At 38.9% G+C, this 24887-nt stretch overlaps 1 protein-coding gene across 1 annotated transcript in view; it reads right to left on the reverse strand.

The window, feature by feature from the left end:
• The window catches only part of scn8aa (sodium channel, voltage gated, type VIII, alpha subunit a), a 59566-nt gene that overhangs the window by 30031 nt on the left and 4648 nt on the right, over positions 1-24887 (reverse strand). Inside the window, exons 3-14 of the mRNA XM_073875324.1 lie at positions 18113-18232; positions 17298-17386; positions 17046-17174; positions 12192-12283; positions 8168-8389; positions 7399-7462; positions 7011-7152; positions 4690-4896; positions 4260-4547; positions 3869-4174; positions 2953-3088; positions 2606-2844 (exon numbers count right to left, since the gene is read on the reverse strand). Coding sequence (XP_073731425.1) covers positions 2606-2844; positions 2953-3088; positions 3869-4174; positions 4260-4547; positions 4690-4896; positions 7011-7152; positions 7399-7462; positions 8168-8389; positions 12192-12283; positions 17046-17174; positions 17298-17386; positions 18113-18232 — 2034 coding nt within the window. The remainder of the gene's footprint in view (positions 1-2605; positions 2845-2952; positions 3089-3868; positions 4175-4259; positions 4548-4689; positions 4897-7010; positions 7153-7398; positions 7463-8167; positions 8390-12191; positions 12284-17045; positions 17175-17297; positions 17387-18112; positions 18233-24887) is intronic.

Genomic DNA, 24887 nt, shown 5'->3' on the forward strand with positions numbered 1-24887 from the left:
TTTGAAACGATGGCATTTGTGCCAAACTAAATCAGATTTTACCAACTCAACCAATAAACTAAAAATGTTACAAGGGTTAATCAAAGCCAGCAATGATGGGTTGCATTTGATCTAATGTACACCCGTTCTTTCTTTAATACAATACTGACATTGCACTTGTCTATAATGACAAAATTCTGGTCTACAGGTATTTGCAATAACTCACCACAAATCACCTCGCTACTATGTGACAAAGTGTCAAACCGATCATTTCGCTCTGTCACAGTTGAACGGTGCGTTTAATCACCCTCAGTGTTGGTGAACATGGGGAGGGCTCAAGGTGGCCTTGACTCCAAGTGGCCTGCAACGTGTCTGCACAGCCACAGAATATGACTCATGATGCTCATGTATGGGTCTATCCCATTGAGTATGCACCTGCTACCATGACAACAGGGCATTCACAAGTGCACTGAAGCTATGTAAATACTTGTGTGTTATTATGCCGCCACATAAGGTGGGCATAGGAATGTGAGCCAGTCTGTGAAAACACAGCTAAATTCATTTTTGTGATCTATATGAAATCCTCCTACATAATGTAAAGAACATTCTGTGATAATATAACCTTGATATCTTTAATATCGAGTAAGGCCGTGTCAAAGATGAACTTGAAATCAAAGACTGAAATGTGATGAGATTTCACAGACAGGGTCACATATCTGATAGAAAATAAGGCATGTTTTTTCAAATGGTTTCTCTAGTGAGCACAATTATATTTAAAGGGACACTCCACTTATTTTGAAAATAGGCTCATTTTCCAGCTCCCCTAGAGTTAACGGTGCAGTGTGTAATTTTTAGAAGGATCTCTTGAAAAAAATGCAAAATAATATACAAAACTATATTATCAGTGGTGTATAAAGACCTTTTAAAATGAACCGTTATGTTTTTATAACATTAGAATGAGACGTTTTTATCTACATATACTGAGGGTCCCCTCACATGGAAGTCGCCATTTTGTGCGGCCATCTTTCTACAGAAGCCCTTAACGGACAACCTTTTTACTAAGGTGTCTCCGATGATGAAATGTTTGTCCAGTGGTGGCTACTGTAGCTTCTCTAAGCGTTTCAAAAGCGAGGGTTGGGCAGTGGACTAAGCCATTGGTTGCAATTCGCAATCTCAACACTAGATGCCACTAAAATTTACACACTGCACCTTTAAACATTTGATTTTTACCGTTTTAGAATTCATTCAGCTGATCTTCGGGTCTGGTGCTAGCACTTTTAGCATAGCTTAGCATAATCCATTGAATCTAATTAGTCCATTAGCAATGCGCAAAAAAATGACCAAAGAGTTATTACGCCGTGCTTGAAAATAGTCCCCTGCTATTGAAAGTTACCAAGGGGCTATTTTCGGGCACTGCGTAATATAATTTCGCCTGCTGCAGCCATGTTACAGGTCCTTGATTATTACGCCGGAATGAGAGTATAGTTCGTAGACATTTCGGCCTAGAAAATCTCAACTTTTAATTTTCTGTCAGTCTCAGTACACAATGTAACTACAGAAGAGTCAAGTTTTAGATAGGAAAAATATCAAAACAAATTTTTGGGCACGATGCCAATGGTCCACTCAGATCCAATGGACTATGCCATGCCACGCCAAAAGTGGTAGCGCCAGACCCGGAGATCAGCCGAACGGATCTCAAAACGGCAAAAATCAAATGTTTAACTCTACACTGTAAAAAAATCCACAGAAATTGCAGCTGGGTTGCCGGTAATTTACTGTAGTTTTAAATTTATGTTATTTACTGGCAACATTTTGTTCAAAGTTAAATGAACATTTAACATTTACAAGTCTTTGTCTTTACAGAGTAAAACTAAAAAAACAGCATCAAGCTAAACGTTCTGGGAAACAAAATCTGAAGCAAAAAACAGAAAAAGGTTGATGATGATTTCTGGTTCCCAGAATGCTTTGCATGAGGCTGTTATTGTATAGTTTTATTCTGTAAAGATAAAGACTTGTTAATATTTAAAATTTATTTAACTTTGAACAAACTCTTGCCAGTAAATAACATAAATTTAAATCTACGGTAAATTACCGGCAACCCAGCTGCAATAACATTGTAATTTCTACTGAATTTTTTTACTGTGTAGGGGAGCTGGAAAATGAGCATATTTTTAAAAAAGTGGAGTCCACCTTTAATTATTGTAATTTCTATTCACCAATATAACTGGTAATTATTTTCTATTCACTAGCAATATCATTATAATATATTACTGTATGAATATTTGCTGAATCACCCAGCCCTAATGGCATGCAGATACAGAGCAGCATTATTTACCCTCATAAATATGCAGATAGAAAATTGCATAGGTTTCGAGCTTCAAAACAGTGAAACTGCCACCCCTTTTGAAGCTGCTCTTCTATTAGACTACATGAAATATTTATGCTGGCTTTGCCGTGCCACACTAAAACTGCTGTAGCACTGTTCTACAACAGGCATTGGATGTTCCTACCAACATCCCTATAGAGACTAGAAAAAAACTGCCATGGGCGAGGGAGACAATTTTTAGATATGTCAATTAAAAGACTAGAAAATAAAAATATCTTGAGCTCTGTATAAAATCCTTACCAGGTTTCCAACACTCAGCACATGTTCAAATTTACTCGTCATAGGGTAATGCTCCATGGCCATGAAGAGGGTATTGAGCACAATGCAAATGGTGATGGCCAAGTCCACAAAGGGGTCAAACACGATCAGATTCACTATCTCCTTAATCTTCCTCCAAACAGGGCCGCATTCCCAGATAAGGAAGATGTTGGCAAACTTGTACCAGCACGGTGGACATTTCCTCTGAGACTCTTCCAGTTCTAAAGTATGAACAGACACATAGTCAAGGATAAAATTATGGTAACCATGGAAACTGAATCCTTTTTTTTAAGGCGAGAGAATCTTTAGGTTAAAAAATGCGAACGTACCCTCAACCAATGTGTTGGTTACAGCGCTCATGACGCTGTTGGCTCGCTCTTGGCGGCCGAACGATGCATTAAGTTGCTCCACGGAAACCATTAGAGAGCCGGATAGTTTCTTTCTGATTTCAACATCAGTCGTTGGCTGTCAGGAGGAAAATAATGAGGTTAAACAGACCTATCACTGTATAACACTGTAGTTAGAAGGATGCTAGTTAGAAGTCACATTTTATTTGGTCTACCATTTTTATTTGAATGCATAAAGGCAGAGACATGCTGGGCTCTCACAGGACAGAAGATGGGGCAGAGATTGATGTGGTTTGCTTTTACTCTTACATAATTAACACACAATATGTTGTTAAAACTACTAAAATAGCAAAACCGATTTGCATTTAGCATTGAAACAACGCATATCTCCATAATGCTGAAACCCAATACGAGTTCAGTGATATGCAATTTTGATCACATTATAAATCAACCATTGTCCTCTGTTCCCCTCCTCTCATATGAAGCCCCTGCATCTCCAGTTTTTAGGAGATCCAGTAAGCATGCATCAGCATGCATTCAGTCAAAGAAGTCAAGATACAGTAGGAAAATCATAAATACCATTAACCTCATGCTGAAGATATAAAAGCTATAAAAGACCTCTATATGATTAATACAGTTGGCAGACTACCATGCTAACTATAATGGAAAAAGATGCATGAAAAAACTGTAATTTAGTCAGATCTACAGTGACTTGTTAATTTCAAACTGGCATGGGAGGGCAGCATTTCACACAGGCTTTGATTCCAGGCCTCCAGATTGAAGGGACGAATTTTAGAGCAAACTCAAGTGAGCCATTACACCAATGCATCAGAAAGAGCCAAACAGAGAGAAAGAGGCAAGGAGATGCCCATGCCTAGACTGATCTACTCTTCCTTACACTGTCGTCAGTAGCTGCCTTATCTATTATCACCTCAGGCAGTAGGCGTCCGCCAGGCCCGGGGCCGATGAGAGACACCACTCCATTGCAATTCACAGCACTGTTGCGCTTGCTGTAGTATCCGGTGTAGCTGTTGCGACGTTGAGGGCTTAGGAAGGAATCGCGCCGCTCGTCGTACTCTTCTACCGTGCTGTGCTCATCGTCCGCAAAATCGTTCTCCGAGCCTCCGTCCTTACATCGGCTGAAGATGCTGCTCTTACTGTTGCGCCTCGAAGCAAACGGGGAGCCTGGGATGCTAAGCAGAGACTGGAGGAAGGAGAAATGAAGTGAGGAAAAAAGAAATAAAGAGAGGGATGGTTAAGATCTCCTTGGTTCAGATGTCACTTCTTACCTGGTTCATTACAGAGCTTCTGCGCCCTAACCGGTTGTCAGGGAAACGAAATCTGCTCCGTCTGCTCCCATCATCTGATTCGGATTTAACAAACTTCTCACTGTCTCCTTTCTCTTTTTCTTGCTCTTTCTGTCGCCACTTTTTCTTGCGGTTGCGTCGCTCTTTGGCACTCTTGGAACTGAGCTTAGACATCTCGGATGAGCTGCAGGACAAGTTCCCGCCTTCATCACCATCATCCTCCACCACGTCTTCAGACACCGTACCCGCCGAAGTCGCCATGGCATTGGCCTACCATCACAAAAAATCTTAGATTTTTAGACATCATCATTAATCTTTATTTACTTTTAACACAAGTTGGTGAAGGAGTAAAAAAATCTGATGTGTGGTTCTATAAAGAACCAGCATGGTCAATAATAAACTGCCACCTGACCTGTACTTCTTCCTGGTGTTTCCTCAGCGCTTCCAGCATTTCTTTAAACTCCGCCTCCTTTTTTTCCGCCTCTTCCATGGTGGCCTGGTTCTGCTCCTCATATGCCATGGCCACCACAGCCAGGATCAGATTCACAAGGTAGAACGAGCCAACGAAGATCACCAGCACAAAGAAAATCATGTAGGTCTTTCCTGCTGCTCTCAGGGTCTACAGAGCATTTTACATTTCGAGAGCAAGTTATAGATTCACACACACACTTAAACACTTGCAATATTTAGATACTTTGTCCCATATAGCTTTATAATTAAACACACCTGAAGCAGCCAATTAAGGGCTTACTAGGCATACTATAAACTTATAGGCATGCGTGCTGAGGAAAGTTGGCGCTAAACTCTGCAGGACACTGGCCCTCCAGGACCGAAGTTGTCCATGCCTGATCTAGACTAAATGTACAGAATGAACTAAATCTCTAGCTATATTTAGCTTGCAAATGTTATGGTACATACACCAAAAGCAGGGCATTGCGTTACTCGCTGTAGATTACTCGCAGGATTTAACTTCGTGTCATGCGAATTTTTCGCTTGAGTTGAATATTTTCAACTTGGGCGAAGACATGTTTGAGGCGAATAGCGCGTGTTTTCACGGTAAACCCACCGACCATATCACGTCTTTCGCATCGCCCCTAACAAAGACGCATCTGATCGCGTATTTGCATTGACTTTGTATGTAATCTACTTGCGCAAATCGTTGAACTCGCGTTTGGTGTGTATGCCCTATTATGCTACGTACACACCAAACGTGGGGCATCGCGTTACTCGCTCTAGATTACTCGCAGAATTTAACTTCGTGTCATGCGAATTTTTCGCTTGAGTTGAATATTTTCAACTTTGGCGAAGACGTGTTTGAGGCGAATAGCGCATGTTTTCACAGCAAACGCACCGGCCATATCGCGTCTTTCGCATCGCCCCGCACAAGGACGCATCTGATCGTGTATTTGCATTAACTTTGTATGTAATCTACTTGCGCAAATCATTGAACTCGCATTTGGTGTGTATGCCCTATTATGCTACGTACACACCAAATGCAAGGCATCGCGTTACTTGCTCTAGATTACTTGCGGGATTTAACTTCATGTCCTGCAAATTTTCCGCTCAAGTTGAATATTTTCAACTTGGGCGAAGATGCATTTAAGGCGAATAGCACGTGTTTTCACGGCAAATGCACCGCCCATATCACGTCTTATGCATCGCCCCTAACAAAGACGCATCTGATCGCGTATTTGCATTGACTCTGTATGTAATCTACTTACGCAAATAGTTGAACTCGCGTTTTGGTGTGTATGCCCTATTATGCTACGTACACACCAAACACGGGGCATCGTGTTACTCACTCTAGATTACTCGTGAGATTTAACTTCGTGTCATGCAAATTTTTTGCTTAAGTTGAATATTTTCAACTTGGGCGAAGACGCCTTTGAGGCGAATAGTGCGTGTTTTCACGGCAAACGCACCGGCCATATCGCGTCTTTCGCATCGCCCAGCACAAGGATACATCTGATCGCGTATTTGCATTGACTTTGTATGTAATCTACTCGCGCAACTCGTTGAAATCGCGTGTGGTGTAAACCCACAGTTAGTCTTCTGGCCGACCATTACTGCTCCTGATCTCACAGGTTTAAGTGTTTTTGTGCTCGTCTGGCAGAAAAAAGAGCGTCTACAGGAGAATAAACATTGTGGCTTATCCTAAACAATATTTCATGCATTTATTTAAGTTGTGTACAACAAAAAGTAGGGGTGAGGGATAAATCGGCTACGATTCTTCCGCACATCTCGAATCGCCTGTGATAATGAACGCAATGTTGTCTTTTTTTAAATGCCGCTCTATCTGAAACAGGTGATGGTTATTTACTACTAATCACGTAATCGACTTTACTGACGAAATGTGCATGAGAATCGTAGGCAAGTTATCGCCCACCCCTAGCAGAAAGTATATGAGCATTATAGATGCAACACACCCCTTGACAAAATCTACAAATATTTAAAAATGAAAATATATTCTGTCTAGGATCCTTAAAGTGCTAACCTCACATTGTTTTCTTGATATCCATTGCTTTTTTATTCAAATATTTAATAGCATGAATCTCAAAGGCATGGTATTCAAATCATTGTCCTTCAGTTTCTCTACTTGAATATGCAAGTAACATTGCTTATTTTTCTTTTAATGTATAATCTTTTACATAGATAAAAATATGCCAAAAATTGAATATGGTTAAAAACAAAAATAAAAAATCGTTTTAGAGAAAAAAAAGAAAACGCCCTTACCAGCATGTACAAGTTCTCCCAGAAGTCCTGCGTCATGAGACGAAACAGAGCCAGGAAAGCCCAGCCAAAACTGTCGAAGCTGGTGTAGCCATAGTTTGGATTGCGACCAGCCTTCATGCATGTGTAGCCTTCAGGACAACGACTAAGAAGGAAAAGGAGCATGCAGCCCAAATGACTTGCAATTATTTTTTGTATAAACAATTCTCATACAGTACTTCTGCCCATCCAAATGTTATTTGTAGCAGTAAAATTAAATATGCCTGTGCAAAAAACAGCTCCAGTGTGCATCTTTCATCAATAATTGTATGTTATGCTTTTGAAATGTCAATGTTAAATGATACCTAATTGGCTTTTGAAAACGTTTTCAAGGAAAGTGACAGAAACTTACCCTGCATCAGAACCATTGCCACATAGGAGAGCATCCAACTGGCCAGGCAGGAAGTAGTAGTTGGCTGGTGACAAACAGAATGATGGGATAGGTTAAGTAGCCCATTTCAAAATATTTTTTATTGGGCTGGATCATGGCCCAGGTTAGGCACACCTGCTACCCTCATACTGCCCCTAGTGGCACACCCCATACCTATCTTTAAATGACAAGAGTGGTTTCCATAAGAATTAGCTAAACGCTTGCTTTGGTATGCTAATATTAGATCACTGAGCATACTAGCCAGGGACCATAGCACTGCAGCAAGCTTGTACTATATGTGCTAAGGGGCCTGAAGGAGTAACTGTAAGTTCACACGACTGTACGCTGCCAGCGAGAGCGTTAAAAAAAGCTCTGGCTGCCCTGCCAACGATAAAGTGTAGTGGACGCTCTGACGCTCGGTTTCCGCCTTCCGATTGGTTGCCGCCGAATGTTTCCGCCTCCAGGTTGGTTGCCGCCGAACTGCGTCATAGCTTATTGCCATAAAGTTGAGCTGATTACTGTGCAGCCCTAAACCTGATTCTTGTCACAGAGATATAAATTGGGCTTTAGGCTTTGGAGGCCCATGACCAAGTCCTAGCCCCTAGGCTACCTACAGCCCCGGTCCATAATCCAACCCTGTATGCCACCCCACGGAAAAATATAATAAATGTTAATGCAGCAGACCCCTTTCGTATTTGTTATGTGTAATGCAATTTGTTGAGTGTGTGTGTACGTGTATACAGAAGCTCACTTTCATTCTTGATATAGTCATCAAAGCTGACAGCACGGGTGCCATTGGCCTCATAGTTTTCTGTGATGTTGATGGGCCAGATGACACACTTGTGTCGCAGATTTCCCATGAAGAGCTGCAGACCGATGAGGGCAAAGACACTGAGGCAGAAGACCGTGAGGATCATCACATCTGACAGCTTCTTTACCGACTGGATCAAGGCGCCGACAATGGTCTTCAGACCTATGAGAAACCAAATATGTGCACACACAAAGAGGCACAGACAGTTGCATGTGTGCTCACGTTTAAGAAGTTTCAAGGCATGATTTCATGGGGTTTTTTTTAAGAATGTGCTCTTAAATCCTTATACTAATTAATACTTCAGCACATTGAGGCAGCTTATGTGTAATACATAATACATTTTTTGTCTATTATTCTCAAATTTCCAATATTTTGTTTAATCATGCCTTGAATCCTTGTTTTTGATAATAACATAACGAATATATAACAATAAACAATGAGAACTACAAATTAAACTATGTTTTACTTTAAACAGATACTGTTTAGGAGCCATCCCTTTATGTTAAGCCTATAGCTTGATATTCATACAAAGCAATCTAAAACATATTATCTGAGGACATGCAAAGGACTTCTAATTCAGGTTTGCCTGCAGGTAACCTGCAAGAAACTCTTGACAACAAAGGGAGGACTCCCCTTAACAGCGAGGACAATCTGAACATCCATTAGTCTATAAATACTGCAGCACAACCAGAGGGCCATAACATAGAGAGTATAAAGCAGGCAGGGATTAGGGGGTGAAGATAACATGCAGGTTATTTCAGCTCGAGGACTGAAAAGTTAGACTCCAGTGTAAAAGGCTTCCAGGGCTCCAGTGGACATGCTGAGCTCAACACCATGTAAAGTGCACTGACCCCTCCCATAAAACCAACCCCATTCTTCATTATAGAAACAGGATCTGCTTTACCTTCAAGAGAACAGACCTGTAGCTAACAAGTGTAAAGTTCAACCCTGGAATTTGGTACACTGTAGGTATGTTACAGCTTCCACAGTAGACCATAACCCCCCGAAACATCTAAAAAATCTCCCAGCGTTTTCATGTTTTATTGTTTTACTGAAAATGAAAACTAGTTAATGTGTTAAAAATAGCATATGGTCTAAAAATTGTGTGCATAGCCTCTGAGAGAAATTCAGAATTGCTCAAGTATACTGATGGTTTTTCTCATTGTATTTTATTGTTATTTGTGAAAATTTGTGGGGTTTCATACGAAATTAAAAAGAAAACAGTGACAAAAAATTAATATTCCAAAAATAAAAATAAGGCAGCCAAGCATTTAGTAGGTTAAAACTACAAAAGCAAATGACTTCCAAAGCGTCATGCAGCATAAAATATGTCCACAAACTAGGCTTGGCAGTCTTCATAAATAAGTAAGAGGCATGTTCTTTGGATCTCGCTCAGGAACATGCAACTTTCATTTTGGGAAACAAAATCTAGCTTGTTAAAAATATCTATGCTGCTCTGCGGTTTGTTACAAGATATATATTAAATGTGTTATTTTATTTTGTACATGATTAAATGCCTTGCTTGTACTGCACTAATTTTAACTCTGATTTGGGTGATGACTGCAATTTTTAAAGTCTGCTTTAAAACTAGCTGCTGTATATAGGCTTATACAATGATGACTTCTACATTAAGACTCGTATATTTATATTTTTTTGGAAACGCACCAATGTATCGACCTATAATTGGTGTCGGCAGATAAAAGCATTTTTCCCACTATCAGACATTGGCCAATTGTTTAAAAACAGACAGCGATCAGGGCAGATTATATCCTGGTAATCAAAAGGGGCGGAAAAATGGTGTGTGATTATTTTAAATTGGATGACAATGACAACAGACTTGCAATTTGTACGCTTTGCACTTCTAGATTTTAAAACTAAACTATTGGTATTGGCAGATGTCTTTCTAAGTAATCTAATATCGCTATTGGTACAGAAATTTTGTATTATATATATATATATCATTAGTATCCAAATCTGCTATCCAAACAGATCCATCTCAGAAAGGATAAAATAAAGCTACATATAATGTATGTTTTGTTAGGTAATATTTTATTTTAAGCAGTGACATCTAACTACTGTTTTATTCATTTCAAATATAGAATATGACTGACTCAGACCAACTACATTTGTTACCGTATTTTCCGGACTATAACTCACACTTTTTTCGTAGTTTGGCTGGTCCTGCGACTTCTAGTCACGTGTGACTTAAATGTCAAAAATTAGTGCTGGGCAAAGATAAATCGCGATTAATTGCATACAAAATAAAGGTTACTTTTTGCATAATGTATGTGTGTGTGCTGTGTGTAATTATTATATTAAAACACACACACATACATGTATACATTTCAGAATTTTTTTATTAATATATATTTTTAAAAATTATATATACTATATAAAAATATAAATACACACATATATATATGTAAATGTGTCTTAAATACTTACATGAATGCGTGTGTATTTATATATACATAATAATTACACACAAAACACACTTGTAGATTATGTTACAAATTACTTTTATTTTGTATGCAATTAATCGTGATTAATCTTTGTCCAGCACTACTAATTCATATAAACCAAGAGAAAACATTACCGTCTACAGCCGCGAGAGTCCGCTATACGCTGCTCCTGTGTTTATGTTATTCAATGGATTCAGTGATATGGAATGACTTCGGAAGGTTGGTGAACTTGATTTTGCTTATTGTGTTAATTTAGCCTATTAAGCCTCTCAGGTATGTTCTGTATGCTATTGTGTATCGTGTAAATAACGGTTAATGTTACTTTAACATGTAAGGACACCTATTCGGCCTGCTGTTCTGTGTGCTATTTTTTAGTTGAATAACTTGCCTTTCCAGATTAAATGTCTGTTCTTGGGCTTGGATTTTGTGAAATAATTTTCTAAATAAATGCGACTTATAGTTCAGTGAGACTTATATATGTTTTTCGTCTTCATGATGCATTTTTGACTGATGCGACTTATACTTCGAAGCGACCTATAGTCCGGAAAATACGGTACATGAAATAAATTTTCAATTGTCAAATCAGGGAAAATGGCTGTACTTAAAGTGACAACGCATGTTTTCGCTGTAATGCTGTGTACACACCAAAAGCCAAGCATTACGTTTCTTACTCTAGATTACTTGCGGGATTTGAACTTCACGTCATTCACGTCAGTTTAATATTTAACCTTGCGTGGAAGACGCGTTTGAGGCGAACAGCCCATGTTAGCTGCAATCACATCGCCCAATTTGTGTCATCCGCATCGCCCGTGCGAATTTGCGTCTGTTTACGTCTTTGCATTGGCTTTGTATGTATCTACTCGCGCAAATATTTAAATTCGCTTCTGGTGTGTACACAGCATAACATGTATGTTTTCAACGCATGTTTTCGCTGTAATGCTGCGTACACACCAAAAGCCAAGCATTACGTTCCTTACTCTAGATTACTCGGGGGATTTGAACTTCACGTCATTCACGTCAGTTTAATATTTAACCTTGCGTGGAAGACGTGTTTAAGGCGAACAGCCCATGTTAGATGCAATCACATTGCCTAATTTGTGTCATCCGCATCGCCCGTGCGAATTCGCGTCTGTTTACGTCTTTGCATTGGCTTTGTATGTATCTACTCGCGCAAATACTTAAATTCGCTTCTGGTGTGTACACAGCATAACATGTATATGTATTACTTTGCTTTCTCTCTGCTCTAATGTTTTAAAAATCTGTAAAAACCAGAGAGGTCTAGACTCCAGGAACAGATAGTAGACTGCAAAGCCTATCAAAAATGTATAAGTACCATTTTTGATCATTTTGGAAATAGGAAAAAGCAAATTCAATGGTCCTCTCCAAATGAACTTCTGCTTTAAGTTAGATAATGGGAAAACGTCCAACAAAAGAGATTTTAAATTGAGTAGTAAAAGGGGGCATACTGAAACGTTAACCTCGGCGTTTAAACTGCGTCTCACCTGGAATGACAGAGATAGTTTTCAATGCTCGGAGAACTCTGAACGTTCTCAGCGCAGATACATTCCCCAGGTCCACAAACTCTGTTACATATCTGAAATAAGGGAGGATCACACACAGACACCAATGACCACCACAAACACACCAAGACCACCACCACGTCAATGAACCACCAGGAGGTACGCCACTCACAGAACCTGTCCACTAAGGGGGTAAAGGAAGGAAAAGAAAAACAAAACACACACACGCACGTACACACACCTAACACCGACCCGACCCCGCCCGCCCGCTCACACACTCTTACCTGGGATTACAGAAATAGTTTTCAATGCCCTCAGAACTCTGAACGTGCGCAGAGCTGAGACATTGCCTAGGTTTACAAACTCTGTTATATACCTGCAATGATCAGATCAAAGTTACATGGAGACATGATCATGACTTAGTAATTGATGACTTCCACATGTAGACTTGTTTGGTAAAAGCGTGTTTAGATAGCTTTTAGGGGTGGGGGAGTCTAACCAGTATAGTACTGAATAGGGGTGTGACGAGACACTTAATCCATGAGACGAGACAAGACACGAGATTGGGTTCACGAGAACGAGACAAGACAATATTTTTACACTTTTTAAGAAACCCTCAATGATAAAATAAATGAATAAGAAACTGAAATCATGTTATTTTTAAATGTTTTAACTAATCAATGACTGGCCCTAACAATTATTTTTCTAACTGATAATAAAGTAATTTGTTATTTTTGGGTAATAAAAATAGACCCAAGTGAGCAGTAGCCTTTAAAATTACATAATAACGAAGATGCAATAATAATTGGTTCAAATAAAGTATTAAAACCAAGTTACATTAAACAACATTACATTAACAAACACATTACATTTGTGGTCTATAAATAAAAAGCATTATGTATATACCGTAAAACTTCAAATAATTGCCGAGTCCTAAATAGACGCCTGTCTCTTTTAGACGCCTGGTGTGACGACAGGTTTGGGTAAATAAACGCCTGTCTCAAATAAAGGCCTGGTCTGTTTTTTAGTTTCGGGTTGTATTTAATCTTCTAAAACCCGTCAGATAGTCTGTTTAAGACAGTTCCTAGGTGCAGATTGAACACGCTAAAGTTTTTTTTGCTTACCGGTAGATGTCACGTGACATACGCAGTCGTTCCTTTACTCATCACTATGACAACACAACAAGCTTCGTCGCCAGGATTGAGGTGATGATGACAGTAGCGAAGTGGCAATCGGGAGAGTCAGGACTTTTCCCGGTGGGCTGGTAGTGTTTTGGGGCCGCTGATAATAGCCGGGCTTTCAACCTTTTGTCATGCATGCACTCCCGCCACACATTGTATTTCTCACGCGGAAACACTATTTATCATATTTAATATGCTGCAGCGCCTAAAATGTATCTGGCCGCACTGCTCTCTCTCTCTATCAAGCCCGTCTTCCCTAGAGTTCTAGTCGAGCGAGCCAATACAAAAAAAAAGAAAGAGGCTACACAATAGCCAATCAGAAAATAGCACTGTTGTATCTGGGTAAGATTTCACGTAACAACCAATAAAAAAAACATATAATTGTTTGCTTTATTTATACTGCCAATAATTTAAGACTGTTGTTATTACACGAACTAATTTGTTAAACACATTCAAATTAAAAATAAAACGTAATATGTGGTAACCTCCTGCTGTCATGCTGGAACAATTAAATTAAAAGCCTGTCTCTTATAGACGCCTGTCTCTTATAGACGCCTGTCTCTTTTAGACGCCTGGTGTGATGATAGGTTTGGGAAAATAAAAACCCGGGCTATTATTTGAAGTTTTACGGTATTATAACAAATGCCTGCAGGGGGCGATAGTGGACTCGTCTCGCGGATGCTATCTTCACTTTCACTTTCACTTTAGATGGAGAGAAACGCTTATTTTTAGCCGAACAATGTTTAAATCCATTTGAATATTTAATATACGTCCATTTCTTTACAATAGAAATGATACAGCTACTGTCATTTTTGAGCAAGAACATGCAGACATTAAATCATATAAACTCTGAGTGAGGGTTTAATCTGCTGAGACTTCACATCTGACACTGATCAACAGACGAACACAACGCGTCTCAGACTTTTATACGAGTTCCCAAACGAACATTATTGGAAACCCAAACAAAAAACCAAATGCAGTAAAAGACAGAATATAATGCATGCACTGTAAGGGGCTAATCACACCAACTGCGCTTTAAACGGTTCGAAACACAAGGCGCGACGCACTGCCTTTTTTAAAAAAGAGCAGTGCGACGCGGATTTTCATATTGCTAAGCAACCACCGAGTCTCGTCGCACGAGATCTCGTCACACCCCTAGTACTGAATATGTGGCATGGCATGAGGGATTATTGTGCTTTTATAACTAGAAATGATAATTTGTGCACAATAATGAAAGCCTACCCTTCTGCAGACAGCAATTGCATTACAAAAATTGTTAAAAAACACACCAGAAATGAAAACTGTCTGACCCATCTATCGTGATCATTTTGTATACTCAATCTCTGGTATGTCCCACCCCAAATATCTTTCATAAAAAGCTATAAAGCTCTGTTACAAAAAAATAATGAGCTGCCTGTGAATCATAATTTTTAATATTCTAAAATAAATACTTTTTTTTGGACAAATTATAAAGCAGCATGACATGTAACCCATAACGCAATGTAAATTCCAAGATAATATAATAATACAAGGTGGTAAACAACGCTTAAATATTAAAAATCAATAATTCAATCAATAATTATTCAATAAGAAACACTTTTTATATCTCTTTAGGGAGTTTGCAGCAAGATAGCTCAGTAGGTTTTGGAACAGAGCTTATATTGCAAATAAAGGTCTGGTATTTGCATATAGAAAACAAGGGGGATTTCTGGATGAATAACAGAAACAATAAAAACAAAGAAAATGAAAAATGTAAAAGGAGCACAAAGAAAACAGAGAATGAGAGATAGAGAGAGAAGAAGAGAGAGAGAGAGAGAGAGAGAGAGAAAGAGACACGAGGGAGAGAGAAAGAGAGAGATAAAAAGAGAAATAGAGAAACAGAGAGAAAGACACACACAGGGAGAGAGAGCGAGAAAGAGAGAGATTTTCGTGTAGGCTGCTGGGAGTTGTGTGGTTGGTATTGAAGCATATGAACGATGAAAATTCTTAGATGAAATGAGAGTATAGGATGAGAGGAAAAGAGAGATTTTTTTGGATCAGTGCAAGACCAAGGAATATTCACAGCAGCAGGAAAATGAAGACATTCAAAGACTGATGAGAAATTCACATGAGAAAATCTGCCACATCCATTAAGATGCTCCTTAAAAAATGTTCATATGGTTAGAGACAGAATTTAACTGATATGATAACTGATCTGGGGTGTGTTTCCCAAATAACGACGTAACTCGCTGCTGAACCACCATAGTATGATGCATAGTTGGAGAAACTAACTACCTTGTCACAACTGTTTCCCGAAAGCATAGTAACTTTGTCGCACATTCGTCGTTTGAACCATGTTGGTTTAACAACATAGCTGATGATGTCACGTGGGAGGTGAAGTACAAATGAATCTTTGCAATCAGAAGACTGATTTTGTTATCGTGATTTAGTTATCTGTTGTTTATTTTCAAGATATTTAATTCACGCACAAGTTCCCTCTTACGTCACTCCTCCCAGGGATTCTCCAGGGTCTTAAAGCTCGTAGTTCTGCGCAGTTTTCAAAATGCCCCGCTTTTATTCTATTTACAAACTTAAAGACATAAAATAAATTTTTTGATTTAGAATAATGGATAGGGAATGTACTACATGTTTTTTGCCTATTTTGTCCAAAAGCATGATCAACGCAAGTCTAAATATTATAATAACAAGAAACTATGCTTCTAGCGACAGGTGAAGAGCTATCGTTCAAACCACACAAGTTTGCGATGCAGCTTGCGAATCTTCATTTGAACTATGGTTTCGGGAAACACCAAATCCTTGACCTTCGTCAGTAATGACGTAACTTACCACAGTAGTTGGCTAATGTTGCGTTCACATCAGCCGCGGTAGAGGCTTCAAGCGCGAGTGATTTCAATGTTAAGTCAACGTGAAGATGTTGACGCACGTCTGGAGGTCTCGCGGTGCGAATGAGGCGTTTAGCGCGGAAGAGGCGATTCCGCCTCATTTGCGCGTCAGGTTTGTGCGAATGGTGTGAATTGAGCGTTGCCGCGGCAAACGCGCCAGTTGAACATTTTTTACTTTGGCAGAAAAAGCGCAGCTTTAACCAATTAGGAGCTTGTTCTAGTAATGACGTGATTACAGAAAGAAGCCCCTCCCATGTAGTGAATTTCCGCATGAATCTCTCGATGACTAGAATTTCACACACAGCTTGAATGAAGTGAGTAAACTCAAAATGTTCAAGTGGCAAACTAGACGTGGTAGACGCACATTTGACGCCTCAAACGCGGCTGGTGTGAACCCACAGTAACGATGCATTTGGGAAACGCACCCCTGATAATATCACCAATAAAGGTGTCCCCAACATAACAAAAGACGGATTAAAGGACAGATTCACATACGATACACACAAACACTTTGCCTTTAAATTATCAACTTGTAAAAAGTGTTTCAATTAAAATGATCCTTTAAAATAAAATGTACCTATGAAACTTGGCTCAGAACTTGAATTAAAAACTCTTCAGGACTTCATATTAATGATAATAAAAATACCCATAAGGCATAATAATGTTTTCTGACAATAATTAAATAAAAGAATTTCATTTATATTAGTAGTATTTATAAAACAGGGGACACCTATGCATAACCAGTCTTTAAAAAGATGTAAATGTCAACTTACGCCATAGAGATAACCATGAAATCCAGCCAGTTCCATGGATCTCTTAGGAATGTGAAGTCATCTATACAGAATCCACGGGCAATGATTTTTACACCTGATTCAAACGTATAAATTCCAGTGAAGGTGTACCTATGGTACAATGAAAAGACATGTCTGTTAAAGAGCTATGCTTTCTAAAATAACAATTAAGTGTGTCTGACTATTCACTACAATATATAAAATATTTTTTTCTGATGCATGCTGGGTACTTACTCTACTTGTTTGGACCACTCGGGAGGATTACTAAAGGTCATGAACACACAGTTGGTCAAAATTGTACACATAATGAACATGCTGAATACTGTGAGTATTGGTTAAGGACGTTTACAGATCTCAATAATCCATAAGTTATACAAATGCAAATACAATGTGCACTACAATCACATCAACCGTCAGTTTAATCAATCTGTCCTCGGAGGGCTGGGCAAAGCTTTATAGCTGATATCACTGTGGTCCATCTTTGAAAACAATATTAAAACTACTGCATGCAAATGTCTGAATGAACAAAGTGCAAAATATAATGTGCCATTAAAGTCTAAATAAAACATGAATTAAGTGCCACTATGTATATTAAATGTACTGGTAACATCACAGGGCGGAATTAACACCTCTAAGTCATTTAAAACACAAATTATATTACTTACAGTAAATTAAGCAAGTAATGAATATGGGTGGCATGTATTACAATAGCATCAAATATGAAAACAACATGGTGTTGAGCTGAAAGTCAAGGAGAGCGGCCCTGGGTTTTACTAGTTAGTCTTTAAACAGGCAACATAGCGCAGCTCCCCTATTCCCACCATATATTTGATAACCTCTTTTGTAAGACAAAGCTGTCATGCATCTAAAATTAAAATCCACATTCACACCCACTGATATGTTGTACAAGACCCACTGTAGGCCTAACTAAAACTTGTTAGTCTGAAACCATTAAGATTACATGTTTATATCCCATGCATACAAGCACAAATATTCAAAAGAGACAGAAAGATAGCATATATCTATACTTAAGCAACTAAAAAAGGATATGAATGTATCAAAATTTTAATAGCTATTCGCCTAGCAAGATTAAAAGGGCTTATTGTGTACAAGGCAGGTGTGGCACTAAAGCGGAAGATTGTTTTCCCTCTATTTAGCACTATAAATGTCTGTGAAGAAAAAAGAAAGAGAGAAAAAGAGAGAAACAACAGAAACACAAATTAGTTGCAAGCAGATAGTTTAAGCATGCATTATGTCAAAAACAGTATCATATTTCAACTTTATGCAGTAATAAACATACAAAATTCTTACATCATCTATATTCAGAGGATACTTTGTATAATATAAGGCATCACAATAAAGAGATATATTACTTTATAAACTACATAGATAATTACATTTTGTAAATGTAATTAAAGGCAGAATGCATGATTTTTGAAAAACACTTTGGAAATGGGAATCGGGCCGAGTAGTACCAAAACACACTTGTAGCCAATCAGCAGTAAGGGGCATGTGTACTAACCGACATTGTGGCCTGGTTTGCGTATATGTGATGGGCGGGCCTATCAAAAGAAGGTCCAGATTCTATTGGGGTGGGGGCGTGTTTGTTTGGGTCATTTCAAATGTCAACATTGTCTTTCAGAGATCATGCACCCCGCCTTTAATATCACATTCCTTAGCAGGAATGCATACTAATCCATAAGAATGCATTACAAGATATCTATCAATAATAAATAAATAAATAAATTACATACAGTAGCACATATAGTAATGCAATATTAAAGCACATAAGCAAAAGTTTGGGTGAAAAGGACAAACCTTTCTACCAATCTTGTGGATTACACAAGAGAGTTTGGAGAAGCATTAGTGACCTGACATGGTAATGTCTACATATGAATAGGATTAAATATTATTTTATTAAAATGCTAGCACAGAATATACAACTTTTAGTAGAGTATAATAAAATATGTTGTAAAGTATTTAATAATGTTGGTTAAAATATTTAATTATGTGGTAATAGCAAAAATGAATCCTAGTTGTATACCATCATTTTATAGCCTATAGTTACATTTTATACAAATTCTGCATGCTCCAGTCCACGAACAAGTATACAGCAGCAGATAGCATCATAATTGTTTAAATAAAACATGCCTGCTGCCATCAAATTTTAATGGGAGGTGCTGTGCATTTGCAGAGATGGCCTTTCCCATCCTTCTACATGCTTGAGTTTAACAGAACACTAAACCCTCTTCAGAACCATGGACAGCTCCTACCATTCACATCCAATGCAGAACGAAGAGTCAATGCATTCATGTTGACCCAATGGTCAATATTCAACAGAAGAACACTTTAAAAGGCATATGATACTGTATCATATAAAAAACAGTAAATGTAAATGGCATTACCGAGCCTCATAATTTGGATCTCATATTATTTCATTTGCCGGACCGCATTACTAAATTAGATTAAGGAAACACAACTCGGTAAATAACACATTGTGTATGTAACTAATGACAGAGAAGACTATTTGGGTCAGACTGAATCAGGCCACCATGTAGACTACATATTAAGACCTCCTTAGTTGAAAGTCTGCTCAACAACCATAGCATCAGCATTCATCTGTGTGCTCCTAAGATACAGGGTTTAAAACCATAGTTTAAAGGGAAACTACACTTTTTTGGCTCATTTTCCTGCTCCCCTAGAGTAAAACATTTGTTTTTTACAATTTTGGAATCCACTCAGCTGATCTCCGGGTCTTGTGGTACCATTTTTAGCATAGGTTAGCATAATCCATAGCCTAGAAATCTAGACGCACCCTAGCGGCCACAAAATATATTTGCTGCCAGGGTTTAGTCTAGGCACTCACAATACACTTAACAGCTCCAAAAACCAAAATTTGGTCAGGCCAATCACATCGTGTGTAGCGTCTGTGGGGCGGGCTTAACATGATGACGACAGAGCTGCCTGCGACGGTTCCTACTTGAAAACAAAGAATGGCTGCTGCTGATGGCGAACAGCTTTCTTTTGAAGCGGCTTTGGCCGCGACTCCGGAGGACTTAGACTTATGTTTTTCTTTGAGAGAAGAGCAAATAACCCTACTGAAGTCCTTTTTAAGCAAGAAAGATGTGTTTGGAGTTTTGCCGACTGGTTACGGTAAAAGTTTGATATACCAATTAGCTCCACTGCTGGGGAAACGCAGGGGACTTATAGTTCACCTTCTTCGTTGCTCTGATTGGTCATAGCGCTATCCTATTGCGTACAGAGGCATTTTGAGGGACAACCTTATATCCCGCCCCTTGCATTGAGCCGTTTGTGTGAAGAGTTGCCAGACCTTACATCTTGATGTAGGTCTGGCTAACCAGGCTACATAATCCATTGAAGCTGATTAGACCATTAGCATCGCGCAAAAAAATAAACAAAGAGTTTCGATATTTAGTCCCCTTGGTTACTATCAATAGCAGGGGACTATTGTCAGGCAAAAACAGGGCTATAATATCACTACGCCTGCTGCAGCCATGTTACAGCTGCAAAGTCCTTGATTATTAGGCCAGAATGAGAGAATAGTGTCTAGCCGTATCAGCCAAGAAAATCGCAACTTTTAATTTTCCGTCGGTCTTAGTACACAATGTAACTACAGAAGAGTCAAGTTTTAAATAGGAAAAATATCCAAACTCTTTGTTGTTTTTTTTAGTGTGATGCTAATGGTCTAATCAGATTCAATTGATTGTGCTAAGCTATGCTAAAATTGCTAGCGCCAGATCCGGAGATCAGCTGAATGGATTCCAAAACGGTAAAAATCTAAAGTTTAACTCTAGGGGAGCTGGAACATGAGCATATTTTCAGTGCAGTGTCCCTTCAAGCCAAAGCATGAAATGAAAAAATAATGCAGAAACATTTTACGTATAGACGAAAATGCCCTTTTCCATACTCTCTTTATAAAGCGCACACGCGCTACGGACAAACACACACACACACACACACACACATATAGGAAAAGTGCATGTGGGTTTCCTCTTTTTAATGCATGACAGGCTCCACAGCTACTAAAAATTTCATAATTCAGAAAGGAGCAGAAAAAGATAGAGAGTGGGACAGAGAGCGATGGGGGTAGAGCGAGAGACAGAGAGACACAGTAGGTCCAGAGAGCAATGAGTAAGCACAGCAGTGAAAGGAAGGAGAGGAGATGGAGCTAGAAAACAAGAAGACAATTAAAAGCTGGTGGGAAGCATTAGGAGAGATGGATGAGGAGAAGCTGAAAACATCAAGATAATTTGAGCCTCAGGCACTGATTGAAACGTCTTTGACAAACGTCCTTCAAACCACCAGTGCACCAGGACAACGTATGGATAGATATATGGATTTCCACATGGAGGAAAAAGCACTATGACATATCACTCTTCCCATCTTGCCTAATAATTGTATTGTGGGGAAAACACATCGAAAAAGCCTATGTACAGTATGATTACAGCGTTGTTAAATCTTAAAATGTATACTGGTTGGCCAATATTTTTTCTATTTTTCAAAACAAAGCTTAACATCTGTCTGCTGTCATATTATATAAATAAGTCATAAAATAAATATATAAAAATAAACAATGATGTTAACGTTAAACATGTTCAATTTCAGGGTTCCCACACCTTTCAAGGACTTTCCAGGTCCAATAACCTCAAATTCAAGGACTAAATGTGGGGACACATTTCAAGTGAAAGCAAGGTTACATCGTGTTATCTTTTAAGATACATTGTTACAGTTCCCTTTCGAGGGAACTCGCGCTGCGTCACGGCGGTGACACTTTGGGGACACCTCCAGGGGTAAGTGCGTCTAAATGTGTATATCAAATTCAACCAATGGTGAGGCTTAACGACAAAGACAGGGTGACGTGGGAGCCAGGAAGTACATCGCTATCTGAAATATTGCCAAAGTCAGCATTACAGGGACGCAGGAAGTATGGCAAGACAGGGTGACGTGGGAGCCAGGAAGTATATCGCTATCTAAAATATTGCCAAAGTTGGCATTACAGGGACGCAGGAAATATGGCGTCTCGTTCCCTTCTCAGGGAACAACAGTTACATACGTAACCCGAGACATTTTCATGAGTCAAACACAACTATGCAAAAAAGCTCTTTAGTATGAATCAACATTCACATACAGAGGATATAAGCATTTAAAGCGAACAGTTTAGCATGTGTGCTTAAAAGTCTAGAATTTTTATGATATTATCCTACACTATACAGGGAATAATATGGATTTTTTTTCAAGACAACTTCTTGCATAAAATAGATTCAAGCACTTTCAATGACCTGCATCTATGTATGTATATTTTCAAAAACCTCCCAGGGGCTTACATTTTTTTTTCGCCCAGATTCACAAACTTTTAAGGATTTCAAGGACCTGTGGGAACCCTGCAGTTTAATACTATATTATTTATTTAATCTTTTAATTATATTTTATATTTATTGCATTTATTGTTTTGAAGTGAAGTTGAAAAACAACAGGAAAAGGGAGGGAGAAACAAAGAGAGAGAGAGAGAGAGAGAGAGAGAGAGAGAGAGAGAGAGAGAGAGAGAGAGAGAGAGAGAGAGAGAGAGATCATGTTACAGGGTGATACAAAAAGTGATGTAAACACATACAGGTGAAGCGTGTAGTGTAGGTTTCATCATAACACAAAGGCAGAAGGATACGTGTACTCTACATTTTGTCTGTGATAAACTAAAATGACATACAGTACAAAATGTTGATCTGTTTATGAGTTTTACCAGAGCGTTACAAAAATACTAATAACCAGAAGAGGCAAAAAGAGCTAAATAAATAAAAAATTATTAAAAATGGAGGAACATTAATGTGCTAAACTGATGTAAAAGTGATGAGGAGTGCAGCAACCAGCCATGAAACGAGAAAGCACCATCAGCGCCAATGATATGCAGAGCTCCAGCAACCAGCAGACAGATAAACATTTACTTTCACAATTCAGTTTGATTGAAAACCAACAAAAAACTATACTTAAAATACTCATAGCAAGATTCAATGTCAAAACTGTTTAATAAATGTGGAATTAATCATTTTAATTCCCCAAAGCACAAAATGTACAGGCACTAAACCAGCAGATAAAGAGGACGTTTGCTAAATTGGCAATATTATTGGCTAAATGTTGAAGTGTATGGCTGAGTGGACAAGAAGGAGGAGCACGATTATTCTCAATCTGTAGATCGTCCTGCATCCACCAGCCCCCCACCCAATCCCACTCTGAGTGCTGCGTCACGCAGGAAGCATTAACTGACCCGCGTGGCACATTTTGAAGAGCCCCTTCTAGGATTTATGACCCCTCTTTGTCATTCCCCCATCTTCTTCTATGTGCACCTTCACCGAACGATGACATTTCTGGATTGATAAACATACAGTAGTCCTAGTCAAACCCTAACTTATTGCGTAAATCTGTGAGAAATATTTTTACCTTAGTCCAAATAACATACTGATTATTCTTGAAGCATCGTTCATGTTCCCTGCAATATCACCTAGATTTTGGCTGTTTTGATCAGTGATCCCAGTAGTGAAGAAACAAGACTTAGTAGTTTATCAACAGTTTCTGTAGCAAAGCTTTCTCTCAGGCTAATTGCTTCTGATAGTGTCATGGGTCAAGATTTAAAAGCTGCCAGCTCACATTTCTCAGCTGGTTTTGCACTAGTACGAAGAGAGCAGCTCTCATCCTTCAGAATCATGTTTCACTATTGCTGCAAGCTGCACGCCAAGCTCAGCGTATGGTAACAAAAGGACAATGAAAGCCTATGAGGTGCAGAAAGATCTAAACACAATGCCAGCAAGTTTATGATAAAAGAGCTATAAAATGCAAGACATTCTGCATGCATGTGCAAAATGCAGATGCATCAAAAAATGATATGGCACTGTTGCAATGCCTATTGTAATGCAGTAAAACTGAAGTCTGCTTTAAAGATCGCTCAATTCCTTTGCACTGCATTTCACATACGCTCCTCCATGAGGTATTCATCAGATCTCCTTCTAGCGCACAGAGCGGGGTGGTTACATAACAGTCAGTGCGCTATGCATGCGAGCCAGGCAGAGGAATGAAGCAGAGGTGAGAAAAAGCTTCAGCACAGGCACACTTTAACAGGCATTAACACACACAAATGAGCCTGTGCATTATTTATTAAGTCCGGTGTGGTAGACCTGCTTAACTCTTACCACTGCACTTAGCCCTGTGCCATAGCCCTAACAGCACAGGAAAGCTGGGCTGAGCCTACAGGGCTCCATTACGGCTCAGACAGAAAAGATGACCTCATCCTCCACCCTAAGGCTACATCTCATAACAACAACTCGTTCCAGAAAATCTGCTTCGGGACTAGCCTACGTCTCATATACAGTAGCTTATTTATAAAAGCAACTGTCCGACCACTCACAGTATGTGCATATGAAAAAGGCAAGACTGTAATTCAGCATTATTGCTCTCTTATCTAGAATGACCATTTAGGAATTTAAAATAGTCAAATGTTAGCATGCAGTAAAGAAACAGCAAATGCACATCACCTCAAACCAAAGACCTCTAAGGGGCTTAACAAACTCTATTCATTCAAAACAATAGCATAAAACATTTTAAATTGTCTAACTATCTTACCAGCTGTTTTAAAATGGCACACTGCTCCTTTAAAAATCCCTGAGGCTTTTTCGGTTCGCTCTATTATTGCAGTAAAAATTAAAAGTCTGTCATGTGGAACTTCAGCGGATCACTGCTGACCTCCCAAAACTCTCATTAGTAATCAACATACATGTCTAGGCACAAATAAATGATTTTGCATTGTAGGCATGGTTTATA

This window comes from Misgurnus anguillicaudatus, chromosome 13, assembly GCF_027580225.2.
Source record: "Misgurnus anguillicaudatus chromosome 13, ASM2758022v2, whole genome shotgun sequence".
In the NCBI taxonomy this organism is placed as follows: Eukaryota; Metazoa; Chordata; class Actinopteri; order Cypriniformes; family Cobitidae; genus Misgurnus; species Misgurnus anguillicaudatus.